General features: G+C 44.7%; 1 protein-coding gene across 5 annotated transcripts in view; it reads right to left on the bottom strand.

Moving 5' to 3' along the window:
* The window catches only part of Gna14 (G protein subunit alpha 14), a 159,553-nt gene that overhangs the window by 6,567 nt on the left and 134,538 nt on the right, over window positions 1-18,448 (bottom strand). For all 5 annotated transcript variants that reach the window (XM_031389847.1, XM_031389851.1, XM_031389848.1 and 2 more), the window contains 3 exons: window positions 6,592-6,746; window positions 3,492-3,620; window positions 712-841 (listed from right to left, as the gene is read on the bottom strand). In XM_031389847.1, coding sequence (XP_031245707.1) covers window positions 712-841; window positions 3,492-3,620; window positions 6,592-6,746 — 414 coding nt within the window. The remainder of the gene's footprint in view (window positions 1-711; window positions 842-3,491; window positions 3,621-6,591; window positions 6,747-18,448) is intronic.

The following is an 18,448-nucleotide window of genomic DNA, read 5'->3' as shown; positions in this document are numbered from 1 at the left end:
GCTCCCCTGACTCAGTCCCAGCTCTCTGCTTTTTCCTGGTTTTCACCCTTTGTGATATATTACATTTACCTGGGGGAATGTGGAGAACAGTCCTTGTTCTCAGGCCACAGCCACTATCCGTCAACCAAGCCAGGGTCTCTGCTATTTGACCTGGACACTCCATTTTCCCCAAGGTTCCTTAGGAAATTCTAGTGGGCAACTACACTGGATCCAGGGTTCTGATCCACGACTCATGATATGCAATAGACCAAACTCTAAATTAGTCACAAAATTATGAAGTCTTCTGTTTCTTTATTTGGGTTTTTTGTTGTTTTGTGTTGGTTTAGTTTGGGTTTCTTGAGATGGGGCCTCACTATGCAGCCTTGGCTGGCCTGGAACTCACATCGATCTGCCTGTCTCTGCCTCCCAAGTGCAGGGATTAAGGGTGTATGCCACCAAACCTGGCTGTGAACTCTAATGATAAATATCTCATAATGTATTTTGTTGTTAATTATCTCATAATGTATTTTGTTGTTAAGTTACACAGGACATTAGCACTGAGTCTGCAGTGCACCTGTAGGTTGCATTGGTAACAGACACCTGAGTGCTGGCAGAGAAGGGTCTGTTTCCTCACTGGCTAGCTTCTTAAAACATTGAAGAAATAAGATTACCTTCCACTGTTGCCACCCCCACCCCAGCAGCATACCTCTAAGTTCCCAACTCCCAACATACCTCATTGTCACACTCAGCCAGAACCTGGTCATATTCACTCAGAGCAACCAAGAAAATGATGGAGGTGACGCTCTCAAAGCAGTGAATCCATTTCCGTCGTTCAGATCGCTGGCCACCAACATCCACCATCCTGCTCGACAGAGGTGGACAGTCAAAGGTGGAAACATACAACTCCAGGGAAAGGATACAAGCCATTGCACCATTGAGTTAGTGCCCTTTGGGGTCCTCAGTAATTTTTAGAGGGATGGGGGCTCTTAAGGTTAGTGTGTTAAAACAGTGCTGCATAGGCAGTGAAGAACTTTGGTGGTTTCCAAGCAAAAGACTGAGATGGAGCCTGTCTGGAGATACTGGGTAAGAAACTGCTGCAGTAGTCCTGGCACAAAAACGCCAACATCCATGTACTGGCTGGTTTTGTGTGTCAACTTGACAAAGGCTGGAGTTATCACAGAGAAAGGAGCTTCAGTTGGGAAATGCCTCCATGAGGTCCAGCTGTGGGGCATTTTCTCTGCTGGTGATCAAGGGTGGAGGGCCCATTGTGGGTGGTGGCATCCCTGGGCTGGTAGTCTTGGGTTCTATAAGAAAGCAAGCTGAGCAAGCCAGGGGAAGCAAGCCAGTAAATAACATCCTTCCATGACCTCTGCATCAGCTCCTGCTTCCTGACCTGCTTGAGTTCCAGTCCTGACCTCCTTTGGTGATAAACAGCAATTTGGAAATGTAAGCTGAATAAACTCTTTCCTCCCTAATTTGCTTCTTGGTCATGATGTTTGGTGAAGGAATAGAAATCCTGACTAAGACAGTCCACTTGGGCTTAAGTCCAGCTACCCACATAGAGTTGTAGGACATGAAAGAGACAAAGGCAAGCCATCTTCCTGGTACCTCTGCTTTCTTCAGGTCCTATATTTAAATGTATAATCTGTATTGTTCTTTTTATAACGTGTGTGTGTGTGTGTGTGTGTGTGCTGATGCCCTGGAGGTTATTGGATTTCTTGGAGCTAGAGTTACAGGTTAGCCCCACTCCATCCTGGTCTTGCTTTCACAGTTCATCTCAGTTATCCCCAGATCCTTTCTTTCTATGTTAGCTAGATCCCACCCCTCCTCCAATCTGCATGTGCTTTCTGCTCAGTATAAAAATCCAAAGACGTTACCTGTGTCTAGGAGGTATTTCAGGGACTCAGCGCAGGGATTGCTGACATAGAGCCCTAAGCACTATTAGTCTAGAGGAATAGCTGCCATGTCACTGAGGTCTGTCGATGCTGCACAAGATACAGGCTCACTATTACCAGATCTATGGATACTTTAAAGAAACCTGGTAGGTTTTAGGTAAAATATTTGTTCATAAGTGTTAGTGCAAATATTTTTCCTAACACCCTGGCAGACTATATGGGTCAAGTAAAGCACATAAACTACCAGGTCACACCCACCACCCCTATTCCTCACCTCACACCAATTTCTGAAGACCCTAAACCAATTTGGTTAGACAGTCCACAGGTTCATTGTGGCTGCCATGACTACTATCTGGAAAGGTGCCTTTAAGCCATGTTCCAGGAGTGCAGACATGCTTACAATGCTATGCATGCTGCTTGCCTCATGTTGGAGAGGGGTATAGAGCTAGGAGAGAAAGCACAAATATCAAGAGAATCGACATGAAGACATTCTGCTAAGACCTCAACTTCAAGCATCAGAATTCTTCATCCAGAAAGACTGCATGGGGGAGGTGCCACAAGCTGCAAGGTGTCACCACAGGTGACATTAAACCCATTCCTAAGGCTCTGGAAAGGTAACACCTGTTCACCAAAGCTTTGACAAACTCATTCTGTTGTGTTTGAGAGGTTGCAAGCAGCCTTGAAGTTGAAAAGGTTTAAATACAGAGGGCAACTTGAGAGAGAGCAAGCAATCATGAAATTAGACATCTGTAACAAAGATGTGGAGAGTGTTTTTACATCACCTTCCCCCTTTTGACAACACTGCAGGAGTTCTAAAACAGAATTGTAATATAGGATTCAATCTGGGAAGGCTAGAGATGTGTAAAATGAACCTTGTTTAAAAGGATAGGGGAATACTAGATTCAAGGGATTTGAGAAGTTAAAGAGTTGTCTCCTGGTTAAGAGCTGCTCTTGCAGTTGCAAGGGGCCTGAATTCAGTCCTACATGGAGGCTTACTGCCACCTATAACTTCAGTCCCAGGGGTCAAATGCCCTCATTGTCTCCAAGGGCTCTAGTCCCAGGGGTTAGATGCCTTCATTTTCTCCAAGGGCTCCTGCATGCATGTGCTGCACATACATATACACTGAGGAACATGCACACAAAATAATTTTTTTAAGTGCTTTGAAATTTTCAGTGCTTTTTAAATGCCTTGTATTTTTATTTATTTTTCCTGTACAAAGTTCAGGGAAGATCTGTTCATCCTGAGTGTTATAGAAATAGAAATATATACACATACACAAGTACTCCATATATCATAAACTTTTAATACATACTTTTATATTGTTTTTTATTTAAGGATAAATCTCAGAAAAGGCAACAAGGGAAAGAAAAATCCTATTCAACATTAGGGAAAAGACATCAGATTGTATGGCCACAGGAACGCACACCTGTATGACTACACATTAGAAGACTTCTTCCCAGTAAGAGGTCAGAAGTCCCTCTGTTGTGGAGCGTGAGACCCCAGAAGGCTATCCCAATGTAAGAGGGGCTTAGGAACCAAACATCTAAGATTCACCTCGGGACTTGCCCCCTGAACAGACAAATCCTTAAAGGATGCTGTCTTGGAGATGGACTTACCGAAAGATGATGTTTTCCAGGTCAAATGGATATTCTATGATGCCAGTGGTGGGTACTCGAACACGAAGCACATCCTGTTGTGTTGGCACGAAGGAGGGCATGGCGATTCGGTCAATGTCCGTCAGGTAACTGTAACATTAAAGAGTCAACATGCTGAGGCTCCATTTTGAGAAGGAAAAATACCCTTTATTGCTCAGAGGGAAGTTCTCCCTGACCACATGGTTCCCACAAGAAATGGAGGCCAGCAGTGACCTTCGGAGGTTACTATGCCAGGCCTTTCTATCCTCCCAAGTTGGTTCTGAAGGGACCAGGATTCAGAAGTACATCCGTGAGCCTTCTGAGAACACAGGTCACCCTGTCTCAGTTCTCAGTGCATCGTCTATGTGGCCATGAGAAAAGCAGCATCCTAGAGACCCTGTTCTCTGTAGGCTTTGATCAGTGAACTAAGAGTAGCTTATATGAAAATACACAGATGACCAACAGGCCATGGAAGAATTCCCTCAAAGCAAAATCACATTTTCCTGCTAATCACACTAAGTGAGATCTTTAAAACCATCAAAACTTGTCTCATGTTATTTGGAACTTGTATTAAAGTTCTGACTTTAAAATACATCTTTTTTTTTTCTAAAGTGAAATAAAAGAATTCCTTAAAAAAAACTTCAGGCAGGCTGTGTAGCTCAGGTGTCAGAGTGCTTGCCTAGCATGCACACAACCCGGGGTGATCCCTAGCACCTCCTACAACAGATGTGGTGGCACATGTCTGCAATCCCAAAATCCAAGAGGAAAGTAAGGAGGATCAGAAGTTTGGGGTTGTACTAATTACATGGAGAGTTCAAGGCCAGCCTAGGCTCCAGACTGTGTCTTCAAAAGTTGCTTAGTTACTTTAAGCCCTTACAAAAGACCTCATTAGCAATGGAGTTGGTGGCTCTGCTGCTTTCTGTAGCACAACCTAGATGTCCAACCTAGACATTTAAAATGCTGGGCCTGCTCCCAATCTTATTATTTTACTGTACCAGTCTTCTCCCTTTATCCAGTGTTCAAATCCATGATTTCAAATCATGCCATTTATGACCCAAAAGTAGGAAGTGTGAAGATCATGCTAGAAATAAATGATCCATCTTTAAAATTATTTTTGTGTTCTGCAAAGCTATGGACAAGAATTCATAAGTTTTCAATCTAGTGCCATTCTAAGTAGTAGGATAAAATCTGTAGCTGACCCAAGATGTGAAACACACTTTTTCTAGTGTAGCCACACTGTGTACACTGTCCACCTGCCAGTTACTCCTTAGCTGTCACAGCTCTCACACTGTGTCATGGGGTCACATTGCCAATAAACGAGTAGCTCTAATTTCATTTAATGTGTCCCGGATAATTATCCTAGTTTTAGCCTGTGTAACTCTCTTACTGTACTTCATTTTTAAGTTCATTTTATCATGCTTATGTATTTATAGGAAAAATACAGCATGAAATGTCGTGTGTGATTTGGGGCATCTGCTAGGGACTCTGGAAAGTTATGCAAAAGTAGGTAAGTGGAAAGTAAGGAGGACACACTACAGTCATTGATTGATTGATTGAACCAGCAGACTACAGTATCTGAGATTAGGGGACATTGACTGATTGCTACATAGCCCTTAGCATACTATCTGGTACACTCATTTGCACAGTATAAATGACATCTAAATACACAGACATTACTAGCAGATGACTGAGAACCACTGACTTAGACCAAGAAAATGCTCAAGTAACTTATGTCAAGGTGGGGGTGGAGGCTGTTGTTGTTTTACTTCATTTTGCTTTTTGCTTTTTTGAGACAGGGTCTAACCCAGGTCATCTCACATAGTTGAGAATGTCTGAGAACACCCCCTCACCTCCCCAGTGCTGGTATCTAGGCATGTGCCACCACATGCACAGATTCTCAAGGCTGACAACTACCTTCCTTTATTAAATGCTATTGTCTTCTGTATAACTTTGTTCACCTCCCCAGCCACCCTTGACATGCCTGGCAGTGGACTTGCTTCTGTTTTCAAGACTTATGCTGAATTAATCTTACAGTAGTTCTGTCGAGCTTTCTCCAAATGGATGTAAATCCACAGGCTCATCCCAGAGCCAGTAACAGCGGGCTGCTTCTGGGAGAAAACAGGAGGGGACCCACTAGCTTTGACATTTGGGCCCTAGCTGTCTCCTTGAGAGGCCATCTTCCTCCCCTCTCTGCTGCCAGCCTAGCGTCTTACTGCTTTCTTTCCTTTTCCCAACATTGTGCTTTTCTGCAGATGTAATTAGATCAATTGTGCCAACCTGGATTGAACTGAGTGCTGCCTGGGACAAATATCTAGGGAAAGTCAGTAAAGGCCATGGGGAGTAACGATGCCTTCCCTGACAGCTGCTTTGTCCAGGCCAAGCTAGTTCAGAAAGAGGCCAACACTTAAAAGGAATTGAGTGGGTTTGGGGAGTTTCGTGGTCCTGGGAGGAGGAACCAAGCAACTAAGCTGCTTGAACATGAACGAGCAGCTGCCCCAAGAAGAAGTAAACTGTGTGCTCAGTCACCTGCGGGTCACACACAGTGGGACTCTTAAGAAAGAAAAAATGTTGTGATAGCTCCAAGATAGTGTGCAATAGAAATTTTCATGGGTTGATGGTTTAAATCTAGAGCTGCATGGACCCAAAATACAAACGCGGTTGACTTTCTGAGAGGGCCGAATAAGCCGGCGGAGAGTCCTGTGTGCTGATCTTGCAGATGCCAATGTCTATCACTAGAGGGCACCACAAGATCAGCAACTGATTTAAGCAAAGCCTGGGCCTGCCTGTGGTTTCCAGAGAGGGATACAGAGAGGAAGAAAGTAAAAACCACAGACGGGTGTGTTCTTTGCTTAAATCATAACCTCTGCTCCAAAACTTAGATCAGTTCCGCAAAGGAATCTCCAGTTTAATTGGGTGAGAGAAGGTGAGTACTGACCCCAGGGGACATCTGGAAACACACAGAGGATTAGGGGACATGAGGCTAAGAGTCATGCAGGAAAGTCAGGGAAACCCCTGCGGCCTCTTCATCTCGCAGGAAGTGAAGCCTTGCAGAGCTGACCTAATGGCGGGGCTGAGTACTCACTACTTGGCAGAGTCTGACAGCTGGTACTCCCTCCTCCTGTCGTAACACTCCTGGATTCCCGGATCCAGCCACAGCTGCTTGATGGCAGCCACCTGGTCTCTGGAGAGTGCAGAGACTTTGTCTACTTCCACTTCCCTGATGATCTGGGCATTTTCCTAGTCAACGAAAGAAAATACCTCATTAAGCAAAGGAAAGGATGACAGATAAGGGGATGATCTGGCCCTGGCTCCTGAGGTGAAGGGCTCTGAGAGGTGCTGGGCTGTGCAACAGCCACGCCCTCAGAAACCAGAAGACTGGGCGGGGTGATTTGATTGCTCAATCTAGAGAAGTGTGCCACAGACCACACCAGACCTGCACCTCCAGTCCAGCAATAGCAGAGGCAGCTGCTCAGACCCAAAGCCCAGGTGTGAACAGAGACACTCATGCCATGTAGCCACCCTCACTTCCACCTGCTTTCTGCTCATTCCAACATCCATGTAGCCAGCAATGGACACAAATTGTTCTATCAGTTGCAAAGCAGGGTAGTTTGGGAGAAGTGAACCAGCCCCAGGTGTAAGAACAGGAACACACTACCTCTGTAAACGGAAAAATGGATGCCAACTGTCACCCTGCCCTTTTTCTCCCTCTTACGTTTTTTTCTTTTTCTTTGTATTTATTCGTAGAGTAGCATTAGGTTCACCAGAAAGCTTCAGCTCAACAGAAAGTTCCCATATGCCAGCCATATAGTCCTGTGAATCAGTGTACAGTTCTTTCCCACCTAGGAACCACTCCCCGATCACCTGCTCTGCATGACAACCACCAGACTGTGTTTAATGCAGCTGTTGCTCTGTTTGCACACTAATGATTACAGGCAGGAGTTCCATGACAGCATGCGCCCAATGAATATTTCTCACTTGCAAACCTAATTCTCAGAATCCCACAGTCATGAATGTGAATCGTACAGGGGAAATGCCTGTGCAGAGTGGTGAGCTCTCAGAGGAATTTGGAGACTCACTGTGGTGGCTTTCAGCCAGTTCTCTCACTAACTCTGCCCTTTCTGACATGCCACATAGATACATGTACCACATGTGTTTATTGAACTTACATATTAAAGGAATACACCAAGTGCTTGCAGAAATGGAGCTGGGCTCTTGCGTAAAAGCACAAGTAAGATTTTTTTACTCTGCTTTTGTAGTTTCCACACTTGTTTGCATGGCCTACATCATAGGTTGTTTTTCTAAATTTAACAGTGAAGTCCAGCTTTGCTCTTGAGAATTAAAGCCAAACAGTTGACAGAGAACTGGGCAGGGAACTGCCATGCTGCATGGGGGTTGGGGAGGAGGGCTGTCAGCATCAATGTGTGTCCAGGAAGCAATGAATAAAGTGGGCAGTTGCAGAAACATCACCAATGAGTGAACAGGCTCTCAAAGAGAGTTCAGCACAGGCATGGATGAATGTGACAAACTAACCCGCCATTTTGTTCAATTGCAATATACTAATAAGGGGGAAACACAGGGTTCAACAAGAATTTCCTTTTCTCATTTCTCAAAAATCAACATTTTCATAGCTGGGAGAGGGAACACAGAAGACAGATGTGTGTCACACGGAAGTTCCCAGGCCACCCGTGAAAGGGCCACAGATGAAGTGATACCTTCACCCAGGGCCCTGTGTCTGCTGCTGAGTGTCCCTGTCAAGCACAGAGGGCTTCTAACTGCAACCCAGCAGGCTGCCCACTTCTATCAGGCCCTCGGCACAAGGGCGGCTCTTCTGTCAACTGCCCAGCACAGCAGCCATCTTTGCATATCTGCAGGGCCTTTTGCTAGGTAGCTAAGTGTTTGTGGTTTACATTTGTCAATGTATTTTAATTGGCAATTTGATTCTTCATAGTTATGGTATTTATACCACATGTTCTCCTGACATGTAAATAATGTATATGGCTAAGCCAAGCTATTTCAGGTGTGTGTATGTGTGACCTTTGCATGGTGAGGAGCACTGAAGAGCTACTCTCCTCGAAATATTCAAGGAAACAATACACTATCTATCACTCACTTAATCACTAGGAGGCAGGGAAGGTCTCTTGGACAAATTTCTCTTTTCCAGCTGACACTTTAATTAAAATTAATATTCATTGATATGTTATCAATGATAAAACCTTAACTAGATACTGTAGGAAGGTGTACTGACATTCAATAGCCATAAATGCAGCTTTGTTTTAAAAGTGAGGTTAAAATTTATATATGTGTATATATATATATATATATATATATATATGTGTGTGTATATATATACACACACACACATATATATACATATATATTTCAAAATGGAAGTTCCCCGCAGCCCAGGATTGTCAGTATGTGTACAGTCTCTGATCCATGTTTTCACAACTCTGTGCATGGCCAGAGTCCACTGCACACGCTACTAAAGCTTGCGAGTGAGGCCTTGAGGCTCCGCAGCCACTGGCTTTTGGAGTCTTGCAAGCATTGCTACCAAGAAAATATAGTCAGCTGTGTCGGAGGCGCTCTCCCTGTAATTCACACGCACAAAAGCACAGCTCTAGTGAGTGGTGATGATCTACATAAGAGGCAGGGCCTGTGGCCTTGAAAAAACTGTAAATGATGCTTTCTCTCACCCCTTCTACATGTTTCTGGATTATAGTTAATTCTGAAAAGACATTGGACCTTTTGGGACATAAAAGGGGAGCAGTAGCCACCAAGCTTGGAAAACCGGAGATCCACTCCAGCTTGCACGCACTATGGCTGGTTCCAGCTTGCACACACTGTGGCTGGTTTTCTAGGCAACCTCATTGGCATGAGGCAGCAGTTAGGCCCTCAGCCTTCCCAAGCAACGGTTTCAATCATGCTCAGTTTCTCCAAATCCTGGTTCAGGTTCACAACTTACATAGACACATGGGCAGGCCTGTGGGAGAGCATGCCTCCTCTGCCAAGTCACCTGCTTTGTCAAGGTGGAGAGAGTGGGGTCTACACCTTCCTCATGGGATCCTATCCCCCACTTCACATCCAGGTTTTCTCCCAACTGTCAGCCAGCCTTGCTGACCCACAGAAACTTCACACCCACCCTGCCAGATACACAGAGGCAGCGGGTTTCCAGCGCCTTCCTCTCCATTCTACAATTACAGCACAGCTCCTGTAATTAACTCGCCATTCCATGGCAGTGTCAGTCAAACCCAAAGTGATACACCAATGCCTCCATTAAAGGTCTTCTGATTCTATTCAGGGTCAGAGTTCCCTGTCGTCACAGATCCAAGTAAAACTACCATCTCAGGCATCAGTTGGTCTCTGAGAACACTCACATTCAGATGCACAGACTTACTTACAGAGACTCAATTAAACTTAGAATCTTTCTTCTTTTTTTTTTTTTTTCCTTTAAGAAAGGAAGGGACATTCAGAGATAAAAGAGGATCTCAACATGGGTGGGAAAAGATTGTAAGGGCATATTTGAAGCCAGCTGTTCTTACACAGAAAACTTCCCAATATCCACCATACAAACCAGGAGTGAAATATTTTCTTTAAAGGAGGATGGAAAATTAAGATTAACCACACACTGCCTAACGGTATGCCCTTGATGCCAATCCACATGGTCTTTCACTCTTACTGTAAGAATATGAACATGTGGTTCTCTTGTTTTGTTTTGTCTTGTTTTGTTTTAGTTTTACTATGTGGTCCACACTGTCTTCAAACTTGTGGACCTCTCAGCTCTGAGAAGACAGGCTGAAGATATGCTTAAGCAGCAGTCCTTCAAATCAGTCATTCATTTTCGTTAGTACGTAATGTAAATATCAATATCAACATGTTTGCATAGCAAAATAAGCATCAGTGACTACAGTAGGATTTTAAACAGCCCTGACAGGCAAGAAAGCTGGGCCAGAGGTCACGTTTCTATGACTCACATCTCCATCTAGTGGTTCCTTCTGTAACTGCAAGTCTGTTGACAAACAGGACTCCAGTGCCTATAGTCTCAGCCAGACCCACGAGGCTAGGTTTTACATCGATGCCTCCCTAAGAGGTAGTTAACATTACCTAGTGACCCAGACATTCTCCTTTTTCAAGGGAACGGGAAAAGAATGAGTTCGATTTTTAGTGGAAGGCATAATAAAGCTAACACAACAATCACCTAGGCTTAAGAGTCCCTGGGAGGACTGGTCTTTAGCACACTCTTGCTTGCAGGATCTAGATGAGATGGGCTAGCCGTCTCGAAGCAGTTGAGGTCAGGGATGGAGAAAAGCTACCTGGCTCTAAGTCCTCGGAATTCTACTGCTAGCTTTTTTGCTGCTGTACGCAAAGCCACCCAAGAAGGCAGCCAGTTCCTTTGTACCCTGGGGCCTGTGTGTGGCTGTACTGTTCTTTTCACAGGATTTAACATTGTGTTCCTAACATTACGTTTCCTGTTGCTTGTCTTTCTGGGGAAGAAAGGGGGTAGGGTGGGGGAACAAGGATGGTGATCAGGTGTGGGGAGTTGGGTGCGGCAGAGGGCAGGGTGGAGAATGGAAATCAGTGAGGGCATCTCTGGGACTAGCTGAGACCTGGGATTGGGGGGCAGGGATGATACAGGGAGTCAGCGGGGGTGACCCTAGCTGAGATGTCTTTCCTTTTGAAAACACAGTCACATCTAGGCTGTAGACACCATATCCCACCCGCTACCCTTCAAACTCCCATCCAAATTCCCATCCCTGCCCAGTGATGGTTTCACCCGGGTGGGTTCTTCCTCAACATCAAAGCCTGCGTTTTCGGAATGAAGACATTGCAACACATCTCCAGAGAGCCATCCAACAACAACTCCCGCCCCCGGCCCCCTTTATTTTTCTGGTGTTTCACTTTTTCCAGTCTTTTCAATAGCTCGAAAAACTCTTAAGCAGACAAGAAATATGTGGGTCACAGCTTGCTTTAATAATGTGTTTTGGAAATAGTTTTAATCCTGGATGCATGTTTGGTGGTTGTTTTCCTTTTGCAGTGAGAACCCACAGGCATTTCAGCCTAGAAGCAGAACGGACAAAGATGTCTTCCCAAGGACCCCTAGTCCTCTGCTCCATGGGGAGCCACCACCACTCCCAGCCCTGCAGTGTTCAAAGTCTATGTTCTGCCCTCAGTCTAGACTGGATGTGAAAAAGAGGAGCTCACCTCAAGTAATAGCCAGCTCTTCCAATGTCAGCAATTGCCCACTCCCTTGTAAAGCGAAGCCACGTCACAGGGTATAGCTTGGAAGGGGGAAGAGAGGCCTCTAGAGAACTTCAGGTGCTATGGAGCATGTGAGGGAAGTGGCTCCTGCTTCCAGTTGTGGTTAGACAGAGGGGCAGGGGACCGGTTGACTGCATGTCCATGAGGCTGTGGTGTTTCCAGCACCAGCGGAAAGAGACCCCATTCCAACTCAACAAGGTTAGATAGATCAGGGCCTGGATTTAATTAGCCAAACAATTGAAGGCTCGTCAGGACACAGAGCCAAATCAAAGTGCAGGACACTCAGCCAGGTTTGAACTTCAGATACCTAGCGGATACTTTTTAAAGTCCAAGTGTACCTCCTGCATTTAATAAAAACCTGTGATGTAGAATGAGTTCAAGTGGCTGAGTGAAGACACCGAAGATTTGGTTACTCTGGACTGGGAGCTATTCATCAACAACAGCGTTTTGTTCTTTTTTTTCCCCCAAGGCCGAGCAACATTGGTAAGGCCACGTGGTGAGGCGAGAGAGCAGATACCGTGCTCATTTGTCCCTGACAGCAGCACCTTGTTCGTTCAAACAACAACGAACAAGGGGGTCCAGCAAAAGGTGGAGTGATTTACAATTGTAATCTATGCTAAGAGGAGGCTGAAGTGGAAAGATTGAGCGCAGTTGGGACCAGGCTAGACAACCTAGTGAGACACAACCTCAAAAAAAAAGAAAAAAAAAAAAAGCTAGAGCCTGCTACCCTGTGTCTACTTCTCCCTAGAGACCATGATGGACTGGAGAAAGGGAAGCTTAGCTGGTGTGCATGGGCACAGTACAGGATCTTGGTTGGGCAAGCACACCTGGCAACCGCTTCAAAGAACTGGTTTAGTTTACTTGGGTGGGGGTTGGGGGGGTGAGGTGTGCTTATGCCCCTAGGGAAATAGCCAGAGTCTCTGGGGTAAGGTTTGTGTGGCTGTGTACTATTGTCCAGGGCAGGGGTGTTGGACGATGCTGCGTATACATACTCAGGGGCTGTATGGTGGAAATGGGGGGTGGGGACCATATAAGGTCAAACTAGGAGTGAAGGCTGATAACTGTCAGGGTGCAAAATTCTTACTAGGGTTGATGGTGGGACAGCCAACCTGATGGGGCAGGTTGGGTACGGGAGATAGCTAACTCCTGCCACCCTCATCTGAGGTATCTGGGGTTGGAGAGAATCAAGCTCCCTGATTCTTTCTCAGTAATCCTAGGCCATTATGGCTCCACAACTGCCATTATGTGTGGATCAGGGTTGCTGGTTCCTTGTAAGTGAAATTAACAGCCCTTCATCTAGTTCTCAGGCAAAAGCTATTCCATGCCACACTATAGCAGGTGAACCACAGGTACAGGTGGCCAAGGGAATGGCCTGTAGAGTTGGAGCACTCCAGCTCTGAAGTTGCTAACTCAGTTTAACCATGAAATGCAGTTCCGTTAACTGTGATAAATAGCAAACATGTGACCTTCAGCATCATCAAGCTTTGACCCATGGTCCCTTGTGAATCCTGAGGCCCAGCCTGAACTGTTCTCACTATGTGTTGGGGGTTGCTGTTAAAAGAGAGATCCTAGGAGCAGCATCAGTGAGACTGCTCAGAAACATAGACCATGGGTGACAAGGCTGGCATCTTGGTTCTTGGACTGGACTAAAAGGGAGCTGAGCATCAACATCTGTAACTCTCTGCTTCCTGAAGGTGAGTGAGATGTGATCAGACACCTCACATTTCTGCTTCCCTATACCTCAAACCATGAGGAGTGAGGGGAAATCCCTTTCTCCTCTAAGTAGCTTTTATCAGGAATTGTCACAGCAGTGTGAAAAGTAACCAGTACAAAAGATTTGTACCAGGAGTGGGGATGCTACCATGACAAATCTGACCATGTGGTTCTTAGACATTTGGAACTGCTTTTGGATGGGAGTAGGGACTATGGAGAAGTTTAGAACCATAAAAGCCACAGAATTTTATAAGCAGAGAATAATAGGCCATTCTGGAAGACCAGAATATCAAAAAAAAAAAAAAAAAAAAAAAAACAAACAGGGACCGTGGAGGGCCAACTCATGGGTTTCAGAGGGAAACAAACTTTCTTTAAGAACTAAGCTAGAAGCCATTCATATGGTAGTCTGACTACACTCTGCTATGTTCTGAAAACCCCAAGTGAGACTGAGTGCAAATGTGGTGGGCTATTTGGGGGATTAAAAGCTCAATGCAGGAGAACATTCAGGCTGTGGTGTGGTTATTACTTAGTGCTGTGCTCTGGTCTACAATGAGAGCAAGAGAGCAACAGATGTATCAGGAAGACTGGGAAAATGTACCAGTTGGTGAGAAAGAAGGGAGTTTTCAGTTCCAGACAAGGCGGGTGCTGGGAAAGCATCTGTAATCATCAAAGAAATTAGTGACCTCAAAAGAAACACCTCTCTGCACTTGGAAAGTAAGAAAGGTGCTTTGATATTGAGATCCCACCTATTAAGGGCTCCAACGTGTGACATACAAAGTTAATAGAAAGGAAGGAGAATGAGCTGAGATTGCCACTGACTAGGATTCCTGCTTGCACCCAGGGAAGTATTTCCCTAGGGTTAGCTTGAAAGCACACTGGCTACTGCAGCCATGATCCAAGGGGCCAGGCTCCACCTTGGAGCTGACAGCAGAATATAGTGGCATTGGGTGGTGGTTTTAATGTCCCTCCTACATTTATATTTGAGCACATGATCCCCTATCAATGGTGCTGTTTGGGGAAGTTATGGAACTAGGGAGGAAGTGCTTCGCTGGGGGCAGGGGATGGGCTTATAGTCTTACGTCACTTCCTGTTCTTATTCTCTGCTTCCTGTGTGTGGATGAAAGATGAGATCATCTAGCTTCCTGCTTTCCTGCCTGCTGCCTCTCCATTATGGATTTTTCCTCTGGAACCATAAATGAAAATAAAGTCTTTCTTCCCAGAGTTCCTTTTGCTTGTGGTATTTCATCACAGCAACAAAAAAGCAATTTGCCCACATTATTCCTCTGGTTCTTGTTTCATAGGCATGAAAGATGCAAGAATGGTAGGGATGTGGAGGCTCCCATCAAGGCTGGAGAAGGCTACTGAGGCCAGGTAATGTGTACCATGGTTGAGTTCTCTGCAAGGAAGCCCTGAGGACATGAACAGCATGATGTCCACATCACAGACACCAAGGCCTCAGAGTCATGAGGATGGCAAGACCTTGTCTGATATGAGTATTGATGTTGGCAGTGTGTACGGAAAACATCAATCACAACTTTCTCCTCCAGGATGGCTGCAGTCTGAGACTGTTCCCTACAGAGAGCCAACTGCTTCCTCTTTCAGCTGAGGCCATGTCATCCCTGCTATGATGGACTGTAGAGAACCAAATAAACCCTACCTTAAGTTGCTTTTGACCTCAGTGACTTTAACCCCAACTGTATCTATATTCCTCTGGTGATGACTAAGGGTCTTAAGATGCTGAGGTTGGAGCACAGGGTAAGAGACAGATTTGGGTCCATACATTTTCAATCATGATTTTCTCTGCTGCTGTCACAAAGCACACTGCCTCAAGATCCACACTTGTTTTTAACAGTGGATTCTCCCTGAAACCAACACATTGACAGCTGGCATTTGGACACTCGAAGGCCTGAGGCTGCTAATGACAACAAACTGGTGCTGCTAGATGTTATTCTAAAATCCTATCTCACAAGTGAGCTGGTCAGTTTTGGGTAAATGCTGACCTTTGTTTTTAAACATCCCCTCGAAAAGCTCTGGCAGGACCAAGGCCATGGGATTAAATGTTGAAAAAAAATGGACTTTTATCCTTAACCTTTAGTTTTTAACTCCAGCCAAACATTTCTGTCATTTAGAAAGCGTGATTTGCTCTTAGATAAAGGAAGTTTTTCCTCATCCATGGGGAACATATGAAGCTTCTCCAGTGACATCAAAAGCAATTCGAAATGCTTCAAAATGATCATTTGGTTTCCATTTCAGGGGTGAGCGGTGGCAGAATGATACCAACTTCAAAAGCAAACACAAGGGCCACCAAGGCCAGGAAATCCAGGATGAGGCACAGCCAGGTAGTCTGACAGCCCCAGCCAGCATGCAAGGCTAAACCTCAAGAGAAAGCCGAGGCCTTCAGCATCACTAGGGGAAAGCTCATACTCTAACAGATTCACAATATCTTCTCACATCGCCAAAGAAAGGAAAAGAAACAACCTGTCCCCTCCCCCCATCACCCACATCACATTCACTGGACTCTTTCTTTGTATGTATTTAAATTACTGTTTATAGGTGCTATGAATGTCCAAATGTATGTAACTACATATATGTGGGTTGTATGTAGATAAGGTTTAGTGCTGGGATCAAACTCAGGGCCCACACTATACTAGGCAAGGGCCCTACCAAGTTAAAAAGAAAAGTCTTTTAACTAAGGGCTTCTGACTACAAGGCCTTACAAGGTTTTATTACCCTTTTCTTTTTAAATCTTGTATCATTCTTATTTCCCTCTCACTAAAAAATCTTATTGTTGTGCAATTTGCATACAGTGGACTGCCTTGAAATGTACAGCCAATATTCAGAGTTGTACAACTATCATGTTTAACTTTAGAAAATGTCTACTGCCCCCTAGAAGACCAACGGTAGTCTACAGAATAGACTATGTCTTCCACAGAGATGCACTGAAGTTAAAACCCCCCTGCATTTTAGATGTGACCCTGATTGGAAATGGCCTTTCCAGATGAAATCTGGTTAACATGAGGTAATTATAATGGGCCCAAATTGGATCTCACTGGTACTTTACCACAGCAGGAGAATTTAGGCACAAACATACAGAGAAGGCAGTGAAACAAGACAAGACTCCAAGGGAAGATGTTGGTAGAGGGAAGCCCTCTGCTGCCTGAAGCTAAAGAAGTGGGGAACCCCAGCTAGGATGCCTATGAACCACAATAAGGACAAGTATGTCAGGATAACCTTAAGGGTACAGTAGTGGCACACACACGTTGTTGGTAACCAACAGCTCTCTAATTGCACTTAAGGCTTGCTCATCAAGGGGAAACCATGCTTACTTGGAAACCCAGCCAGCTACCTAAGAAAGTCATGATTCCAGAAGATTGGACAATGGCCACTTCACTAAACCAACATGATGCCTAACCACATTCTAAATATCTGTCATTATACCCACAAATAACTGTAGTCCTTACCCCTCATTAAGGAAACGTACCTTTGCAACACATGAAGACTATTAAGAAAACCACAACTAGTCAAAATGCAGAGAACAAGAGACCATTTGGTACCAAGTCCCAACTTACAGATTTACAACACAATCTTGCACCCAAGGTTCAGGGATAGTTGTGGGGAAAGCCAGAGAAATAGAAATTTTACAGTGAGATTATTTCTCCTAGAACTACCAGAGAAGTTATACCCACTAGAGAAGTCTCATCAATATAGCTGTTTACATAAGACCTGCAACAACAATGACACGGACAGACATGTTAACACAGGAGGAGGAAATCTCCTGGGGCTTCAGCCCTTGACAACTAAAGAATACTTAGAGTAGGGGAAATACTCTTCCGGAGGGGGGGGAGAAGAGGGGGGGAAAAGAGTGCTCATTGGTTATCCTATGCCAAGTGGTCAGCTCTGAGTCACACAGATACAAGTAACCTTATGTGGACTGAGCAGGCTGTGTGTATAGACTTAGGAACACAGACGCACATATTGCATGTGTATGTATGTGTACAGAAAGAAAAGAAAAAGAAGCCATTAATTTGACAGAGATCAAGAGGTTATAGGAGAGGGGTTGGAGGGAGAAAAGAAAAGGGAGAAATGCTGTGATTATAATTTCAGATAATAAAAATTATTTTTAAAAGAATTGGGTACCAGAAGCTGAAAAGGGCACGGAAGACACTTCCTTTGAGGACTTCTGGGTTCTGGAACTGGTGTCTGTTGCCGTAAGCCACCTAGTCTGTGGCAATATACTTTAGAGAAACTCAAGTAAAGTCTGGTCACTCCCTTCCCTCCATAGTCCCCGAGCCCTAGATATACTCTGTCATTCTCTCTGCACATGGATTTATCTCTCTTGAATGTTTGCTATAAACAGTAGCTTACAGATGTAATCCTTTGTGTCTGGTTTCTCCTACTTACCATACATTTCAAAATTCATACATGCAGTACTTCATGTCTGTACTGCAATTCTTTTTCTATTCTTATTCTTATTGAATAATACTTCATTCAGTAAATCCACTATTTTAAAAACAAAACAAAGCAGTCTCTTTTCATAGCCCAGGCTAGCCCCAAACTTGCAAGATTTTCCTGCTCCCCCACCCCCTAAGTTCTGATATAGAGGGTGTGTATTGTCACGGCCAGTTAACTATCACATTCTTTTATCCAATCAGTTAATGACTTCAAATTGCTGTCTCCTGAGAGGCTCTAACAGAGCCTGGCTAATACAGAAGTAGAGGCTCACAGCCATCCATTGAACTGAGTACAGGGTCCCCAATGAAGGAGTTAGAGAAAGGACCAATGGAGCTGAAGTTTGCAGCCCCTTAGGACGAACAACAATATGAACTAACTAATACCCTCAGAGCTCCCAGGGACTAAACCACCAACCAAAGAGTTCACATGGTGGAACTAATGACTCCAGCAGCATATGTAGCAGAGGATGGTCTAGTCAGTCATCAATGGGAGGAGAGGCCCTTGGTCCTGTGAAGGTT

Source organism: Mastomys coucha, unplaced genomic scaffold (assembly GCF_008632895.1).
Source record: "Mastomys coucha isolate ucsf_1 unplaced genomic scaffold, UCSF_Mcou_1 pScaffold21, whole genome shotgun sequence".
NCBI classification, from domain to species: domain Eukaryota; kingdom Metazoa; phylum Chordata; class Mammalia; order Rodentia; family Muridae; genus Mastomys; species Mastomys coucha.
Note: the sequence above shows the minus strand (reverse complement) of the source record. Positions and strands in the feature narration are given on the sequence as shown.